Source organism: Sinocyclocheilus grahami, unplaced genomic scaffold (assembly GCF_001515645.1).
Source record: "Sinocyclocheilus grahami isolate Dianchi unplaced genomic scaffold, SAMN03320097.WGS_v1.1 scaffold1296.1, whole genome shotgun sequence".
Taxonomy (NCBI): domain Eukaryota; kingdom Metazoa; phylum Chordata; class Actinopteri; order Cypriniformes; family Cyprinidae; genus Sinocyclocheilus; species Sinocyclocheilus grahami.
In genome coordinates, this window is record NW_015506475.1 from 142178 (window position 1) to 150869 (window position 8692).

The 8692-nt window shown below is 36.3% G+C and overlaps 1 protein-coding gene across 1 annotated transcript; it reads right to left on the bottom strand.

The window, feature by feature from the left end:
- Positions 1 to 1177: 1177 nt before the first annotated feature.
- LOC107568958 (serine/arginine repetitive matrix protein 2-like) lies at positions 1178 to 6217 on the bottom strand. Its single transcript, XM_016254958.1, has 5 exons — positions 6067 to 6217; positions 4922 to 5359; positions 3505 to 3667; positions 2023 to 2178; positions 1178 to 1188 (listed from the first exon to the last, which is right to left on the bottom strand). Exons 1-5 carry the CDS (start codon positions 6112 to 6114, stop codon positions 1178 to 1180), a joined length of 816 nt encoding a protein of 271 aa, XP_016110444.1. The 5' UTR covers positions 6115 to 6217.
- Between the last annotated feature and the right edge of the window lie 2475 nt (positions 6218 to 8692).

The window sequence follows — 8692 nt, forward strand, 5'->3', positions numbered from 1 at the left end:
AGAGTTCTACACTCACTCACTCACTCACTCACTCACACACTCACACACTCACGGTTAGTGTGTGCTCTCTCTCTCTCTCTCTCTCTCCCGTTAAGTAACTTGTGCATTGTTTTACTTGTTTTTGACACATCCGACCGAACTACAAGCTTTCCAGTGATGTCTGTGAGAAAGATATATTCCCTCGACAAGCTCGCGCATCTGCGCCGCCGCGCGCTCAATCCACTCAGCGTGATGTTTATCAGCTCGCGCACACCAGCTATACAGGCGTTAATACTGAATGTTTAACGTTATATTCATTGCATACATATACTTCACAGTAGACATCCTTAATCTCTAATAACTCCATTCTGCTGTCTGTTGTTGGTGTTTCTTTGTCTGAATATGGCGCTTATCACATGCTGTGTGGTATCGGCGTTTGGTATCGGGGCATTTTAACGAGTACGAGTACAGGAGACCAGTATCGGGCCCGATACCCCTAATTCTGACGATTAATTAATCATTAAAATACATATATAATAGCAATGAGGCAATAACGCATTATAACACATGCCTGACGATTGTTTTTACACTTTACTGCGCGATCTAATGCTTGTTTAATATTTACTAAACAACATTTAATTCAAATGTCCACTCAATCTTTCATATTTGGCCGTTTCTTTACGACATGAATATGCGGACATCAAAGCATGCAAACTCAGAGCGAGGGTTTGAGCTTTTATTTTGAAATCGCGACGATGTATTCTCGGTGTATTTTCTGTGTTTTGCTGGTTACTCGACAGTTTAGCATTTTTTTTAATCGAATAGTCGAACTAAATTGAGGAATCGTGACAGCCCTACATTACAATTATTAAATATAACATTAACGTTAACTATAACGATGACTATGATGATAATTATGAAATCCGTTTTATTGTTTTTTTCCAAATTCTGTTTTTTTTTTTATTAAAAAAAAATCCTTTTTAATTATTAAATTAAATGATATTAATCAAAAAGCATGTCTAATTAATAAAATCATGAAACTTATACAATTTAAAATCAATATATTAAAAGTTTAACAAAAAGCTACATGTTTAGGGCTTTATGAAATATGTTTTATGTTTTTCTCACGTTCGGTTTTATTGTTACCAAACTCAGTGTCTAATTATTTAAATGCATAAAAACTCATTAAAATGTATTTTTACAACAGCCCTATGAAAAAATTTTTATTTATTAATTTTTTTTTGTGTATTTGAATTTTTCTGGTTATCAAATGAAGACATAAAACGGTAATGTATTTAATCTTTTTATCAAACGAAAACAAACTTTATTTTTGGCAAACAAAGGGGGTTTACTACTAAAATTAAAACATGGGAGAAATATTGTGTGATTATTCCATAAAGAAATACGTTTTAATAATTTATTAGTACTAGCAGTAGTAGTATTACGTACATTCTACAGCACAATAATAGATTTCTGACCGAACTTTTATTTTGACGGGTTGCCATGAATACCGTTACGCTTCTGAGTGTATATGACGCTAGTTTTACTGAAAACATTTTTTGCGGTTTAATATTCGTATCGCCATCTGATTTCAGTGTACTGACCTACTTTTGATTAATTCATCCAAACTTTGACAAATTCCGCGACTACAGACTACATATACTACAGAATCGAATCGAGAAGTGATATCATTAGCGATGCACCGAAATTAAAATCTTGGCCGAAGCCAAAACCAAACACGGTTTATCAAGTTTTTTCCCCCATTGTGTTTTGACAATTTTTTTCACCATTGCACACATTAAACAGCCAAAATGTGCTTTTTACTGTTTTTACAATCAATTACAAAACAACAATTAAGAAATATTTAACACTGAACATTTCTAGCAGACATTATACCAACAAAGCACAATTTAACGTAAAATTAGTAAGTTAGTAAAATAATATTTTTTCGGCGATCAGACCTCCTTCTTGAATCGGTTATGTATTTTTACTGTAAAATGAAAAGCAGTCTTGCTGAGCAGAAGAGACAGTAGAAAATATTACAGATCTTTTCAGAGACAATCAGAGCTTCGCGGTTCGTCTGTTTGGGTTTATTCTGCTCGTCCTTGTCTTGTGTGTTTATGATGTCCTTGACCTCGCTCTTCTTCGGCTCTTCTGGTGCAGACGTCTGCTCCTCTGTGAGCCGCTTCCTCTTTGAGCCTGTAAATTCAGCAGCTCTGATCAGATAAGAAGCTCTTTTATAATTGCACTTCTGTAATGTGACTTGAGAAGGAAATATAGCAAGCAGGACTTGATTTGATTGGTGAAAAGCGAGTATGATATTATTGCTCAATATTACTCGTCATCACTGCAAACCGCCAAAATAAAAGTTCGGTTTAATCTTAAGAAATTACAGCAGAAATAAATTATTACTGTAAAACACACTTAATTCAAAAACAAATAATATAATTGATTAATAATACTAATTAAAATTGATTGACATTTGATTTAATTAAGCTATTAAAACTGAATTAAAATTAAAAATTTAAATGGGAAATATAATGGAATTATTAAAATGTAAACTTAAAAAATAAATTTTTCAGTCTTTAAAAAATCACAAAAAAAATTTCCCGTTATAAGTTTAACAGTTCAATTCCAACAATCAATTCAACTGATTAGACATGCTTTTTGATTATTAAACTTTTATTTAACCATTAAAACAGAATCCAGAAAAAATCAATAAAACAGAAATCACAGAATTTGGAAAAAAATAAAACGGCCCTCATAAGGCCCTTAAAAAATGATTTTTTTTTGTTAAACTTTTAATATATTGTTGTTAAATTGTATACGTTTCAAGGTTACAATTGATTAGGCATTTTAATTATAAAAAATGTATTTAACCAATAAAATGGAATCCAGAAAAATTACAACAGAACAAAAAAAAAACAGAATTTGGGAAAAAGATAAAACAGATTTATTAAAAAAACAAAACAAAAAAAAACAGGAGAATCGAGATAAGGCAGGAATATGAATTTAATAATTTAGTTAATTTTTAAGCACATCTACCGTAGTGCTATAAATAACTCGAGTTGTCGAAAATAAAGCGAGTAAAGCCTATTAGGGATGCACCGAAACAAAAATTCTTGGCCGAAGCCGAGAAAGCCGAAAAGTTTTTCCCTCATGTTTTTTGCCAATTGTTTTCACCATTGCATAAATTAAATAGCAATGAATGTTGACGGAGTTCTTGCTTCTTCTCAGCTTTTATTTTGGCCGCAGGAAGACCTCAGCGCTTCGTTTTGTCGACAACAGCAGATTTATAAATGAGTCTCATTACGAATCGCATCGTCACATGCCTTCATTAAAACGTTACAATGCAGCTGACGAGTAACACTGTGTCAGCGCAGATTTTCCTCGCGCTTTGGACTTTGAACACTGGTTCTGCTGCTTATTTACTAATTGTTTAAGGCCGTTAACATTCGGTGCATGATCCCTAATGCCTATTAAACAGATTTGACGTCAACGCTCCTGTAAAAGACTTGCGTTCACCTGCTGGGCTGGAGCTGTTCGTCACAGGACGAGGAACACGAGCGTCTTCCTTCACATCACGACCAGTTGGCGAGTGTTTCCGTCTCAGAGCGGCCGGAGTTACCGTGGTGGTTTCGTCTGTGGTCTGGCTCGGATCCGCAGAGGCGCGCGTGACCCTCAGGGGCTGAAGGATTACAACACAAAACAACTTATGAAGCGGAGAGTTCCGGTGCTTGATTCTGATTGGCTGAGCCGTGTTCGAAGCTGTTATAAATGACTCTACAAAGTAACACACACCTTAGTTTACGTTTGTGAGTTGCTCTGCAACCACTTAGTTGCGATATGCTTTGACGGTTCATGGAGCTCTCAATAGGATAGACAGCAGTTTCACTATATTTGCAGCAATTTCTAGTGATTATTAACACATCATATGTGCATTGATTGTGTATTGATAACTACGCTGACTATGTTTTACAATCGCATTTTATTCTGGGGAGTGATGAAGAGACTTAGCATTAATATTTTTTCTAATATGCTTATTATTGATATTACAATTAGTGTAGTATTTAGGTTTAAAATAGAGAAAACGTGAGGCAAATTAGAGGCGTGTGGTGGCCAGAAAAATTATATTCCTATGTAAGTAATGCCATGGTTTAGCCACTAGATGCCCGTATGGCTGTTTAATAAATATAGCCTATTAGCTCTACTCTAGTTGCTGTAAAGAGTTTTACCGGTCATAATAGCTTATTTATTTTATGATCTGCATTTTATATTTAGACATTATCAAACACTCAATGTTTATAAGTTATGCTTTTTTTTATGTTGAATTTAAAAAGATTAATTGCTCACATCCCAGTATTATTTTAAGACATTTATGTGAGAAGACAATATAAGTGAATGTTAAAAACAGGCCAGCAAATACAGAATTTAACCTTTAATTTAAATTTAACTGCATTCGGGGAAACTCTTTCTTGTATTGCTTTAATGGGCAGTCTCCACTAAAACCCATTCAACTTCCCACAACGAGAGAAAGATTGCAGAAAGACTGAAAACTTTAAAATATGACAACTATCATTGGGTTATGATCGCTATTAAGGTGCTTCTCAACGTTATCTCACTGCAAATATAGCATAACTGCCTATTACCTAAAACTAAACATTAACTATAACGCGTTTCATAAAATACAACAACTGGCCAGATTTCCGAGTGGTAAACTAATGTGTTAAAATGTCAAAAACTGCTGTAATTATCTCAGTTCCTATAGAAGCCTAAGGGAGTGTCGCAACTCTGTTTCTGAGGAGCTACATTGTTTGGTGGAAGAATACTGTTTTTAGTAATATCATTACACTTTATATGCTCTGGGGATTATTGCTTTAATCTACAACTCATGTTCCAATGTGAACCAGGTCAAGAGTTGTTAATCTCACATCACACGAACCTGCTGGTGATTACGAGCGTCTATCGGTTTCTTGGTTGAAATTATCTTTCTGTTCAGCGCGTGTTTCCTGCGAGCAGAGCGCGTCTTTGCTGCTGCCGCACGTCTGGCTAAAATGATCGTCCTGGACGGTAAAATCCTCCTTCCTGCTGCGAGCGTCTCCACCGACGTCACACTCCTCGCAGACGTGACTTCATCCATCTGTCTGTCCTCTGGTGTGACGGTCTTTGTCACCGAATCTCTGGAGCGCGTCGACCTGGCTACGGTTGTTTTAGCGTCTGCCGGCGCCACGGATTCAGACTTTGTTTTGCCGGGTTTCACAAGAGTTTCCCTCTTCGGCGCTGAATCCGTACGGGATCCCGTCTGGTTTTCTGCTTTCTTCTTCTTCCTGTCTCTCGGTTTCAGTCGACTCTCTGACAGTCGTTTCACTAGCGCTGCTTTCTGTCACAAACACAAAACTCATGTTCCAGTGGGTTTATAACAGCGGACAACACAAGCTGTAACACTTAGGGGTGTAACTGTACACGTATTTGAACCGGAAATCTCCGGTGCTGTTAATCTTTCAGGTTGGCGTGAACACACACCGAATTAATGAAGCGGAAAACTGTGCGTTTGTAAGAACCAAATTCATAATATGGAGTCCATAATGCATAATAACGCTTCCTCCAGTGAAAAAGTTGAGTTAGAGCTGTTTAAACGCTGCTTGATCTGTGCAGATTTCTCTCCTGATTCACACCAGAACACTTTTTCACTGGAGGAAGCGTTATTATGGATTATAGACTCGTATTTTAGTTAAAAGCGTCTTAATGCTGGATTTGTTTCAGCTTTTGTCTTCTCCAGATGTTCACTGATGGACTGGAGTGCTGTGGATTATTGTGATGTTTTTATCAGCTTTTTGGACTCTCATTCTGACGGCACCCATTCACTTGCAGTGAGACACTGATGCAACGCTACATTTCTCCAAATCTGATGAAGAGACAAACTCACCTACACACTGGATTTTCATTTTTGGGTGAACTATTCCTTTAAAGACAAAGCCACAGATGTAAAAAGAACTAAGTTTTTTTCCTTTGCTGTAATGAAAACATACCGAACTGTGACTTTTGTGTACCGTTACACCTCTAATAACGTTAATTATAAACGCTGACCTTTTGACGTCTGAGGCCCACACCCGGGTCGTTCTCGATCTCCCACATGCCCTCCTCGAACCCGCCTCTTTTGATTTGTCGGCCGTACTTCTCTTTGTTTGGCCAGTAGGGGACGATGTCTTTGGGGAAGAGAAAAGTTCTGGAAGAGCAGAGACTGTGTTCAAAACGCAATACTAGTTACTACTAAACACTGCGCTGCCTAACAGTAAAAGACATAAATTTACATTTATGCATCTGGTAAATGCATTACCGAAAACGACTTGCATTACATTCAAGGTACTGTAAGCGGGTCAAACACGTCGTTAAGATGTCCGCATCAAAAGAAATTTACAAAAGTGATTATATGTCCATAGAAAGCACATTAAATGCAAGTAAAGTGTCTACTTTTAAGGTTTTAAATACGTTTTTGGAGAATAAAATGTAAAAATTTGGATCACAGTGTGAGTGAGTGAGTGTGTGTGTGTGTGTGTGTGTGTGTGTGTGAGTGTGTGTGTGTGTGTGTGTGTGTTTCTGCATATCTACTCCCCCAGAGGCCACTCTATAAACACTCAGATTTAAAAACAAGACGGAAAACACTCGAATTAAAAATATTATCACGCAATGAATGAAAAGACATGGAGAAGTGCATGAGAATGTGTGCCTCCCCTCAGCGCCGGTGGAATGGTTCGGCCCGCCTCCCGCTCAGCGTGACTCAGGAATGTACCACTACCGAGAGAGGGGGGTGGGTGGGGTTGCGATTACTTAAAATATAATTAATAACAGCGATTCTTCGCACCATTTAGATCAACTGCCACGTATTTTAACTTGTATTTAATTAATAGTGGATTTAAAATTATATTCGCAAACTGAAAAGCTACATATTTATGTACGAGTTATGTAGTCTCTCTTAAAGGGGTCATATGATGCGATTTCAATGTTTCCTTTCTCTTTGGAGTGTTACTAGCTCTTGGTGCATAAAGAAGATCTGTAAAGTTGCAAAGACTAAAGTCTCAAATCCAAAGAGATATTCTTTATAAAAGGTAAGAGTCAGCCACGCCCCCCTAAAACGGCTCGTTCTAACACGCCCCCACATGTCTACATCACTATGTGACAGGACTGTGAATCTTCACTGGCTTCACGATTCGATGCGTTTACGAGTATCATGTCAACGATTCGATTCAGTTTCCAATATTACTGCACATGGCTACAAAATGCATTTTTAGTAAATTATATAAGCAGGCTACTTTTTTAAATAATTTCAAATTAATAATAAATCAAAACAATTGTTAAGAATTTAACCAACTAAATATAGCTTCAAAACATGCAAGCAAATATAAAGTAATGAAGGGGGAAAAGACAATTACAAGTGATAAACAAAAAGTACTTTCGGTATCCGAGCGTTTGCAGACAATCATAGTTATGGGTTTTTCTTTTTTCCTCAGCATTATTTCTGTTTTATTATTACTGATGAGATCACAGACAATAGGCTGCATTCCCACTAATGCACAGATCTGTTTTGTGCTGTTCTGAAAACATAACTGATTGTGTTTACATCAATTTCATATCATAAAAGGATGGAAGGAATTATATATTATTTAGAAACAGTCATGAACTACATTGAAGCTACTTAATGCATAAATCATATTTAATAATAAATCATATAATTAGAAATCAGAGCATTAATTATCTGGCACGTAAATAATGAGGTGTAAAGCTAAAGAAGTGTGAGAACATCAAACTACAACATAAGTCTACACTAAATACAACCAATACAGCTAAAAAAACATAATTTCGAACATCAATCAACAGCAGTATTTAATGACATTTTATTTATTTTCATAATTAGTTTTCTTGTACATTTAGCAGAATTATTTAATAAGCTACTTGCCATTTTTTCTCATGAAAGCTGCAAACCACATGTTATTTCTTTGGTCTGCTGGTTTTAAAGTATTTTTTTTAAAGTATTAACACATTAATGCTTGATTATCCGAGTAAGCGACAGTGACAGTTTTCACGCAGATGCTGGATGTCAGAGGAGCGTGTGTTTGTTTAATCCTCCACTCTGTGGAAATCCTCTTTCCAGTCGCCATCTACAGATGAGGAGAGATGGATGGGCTGTAGGTCTCAGTTCATGAAGATTATCTGACTGTCAGTGGCTGCTTACACTGGCTGCCAGTGATGTGCTGTGTGTGTGTGTGTGTGTGTGTGTGTGTATGTGTGTGTGTGTGTGTGTGTGTGTGTGTCGCTGTTGCATCAATGCAAACTCCTCACCTTTTGGTGAAAATTCACCTTTTTGAGATAAAAAAAAAAGTATATATGTATTTATAAACTCTGGCTTTTTAAAAAAAAAAAAATATATATATATATATATAATAGAATTACATTCAAAATTGTGGGATAAAAGTCAGAATTGTGAGTTTGTGTGTGTGTATATATATACAGTATATATATATATAGAAAAGATATACAAGATCAAAGATTAACGCTCCGAAGTTCCGATCTGAACCAAATTATTCGCAATAACTGCTCTGTAGTTCCGATCTGAATCAAATGATTCACAATAAGCGCTCCAAAGATCCGATCTGAATCAAATTATTTGCAATACACGCATTGAAGTTCCGATCTGAACCAAATGATTCGTGATAAG

Coding starts and splice junctions, on each gene's coding strand:
- LOC107568958 (XM_016254958.1), bottom strand. CDS start 6,114: ATGTGGGAGATCGAGAACGACCCGGGTGTGGGCCTCAGACGTCAAAAG. Junction 5,360..6,066: donor TGGGCCTCAGACGTCAAAAG/GTCAGCGTTTAT, acceptor TGTTTGTGACAG/AAAGCAGCGCTAGTGAAACG. Junction 3,668..4,921: donor ACGCTCGTAATCACCAGCAG/GTTCGTGTGATG, acceptor GTAATCCTTCAG/CCCCTGAGGGTCACGCGCGC.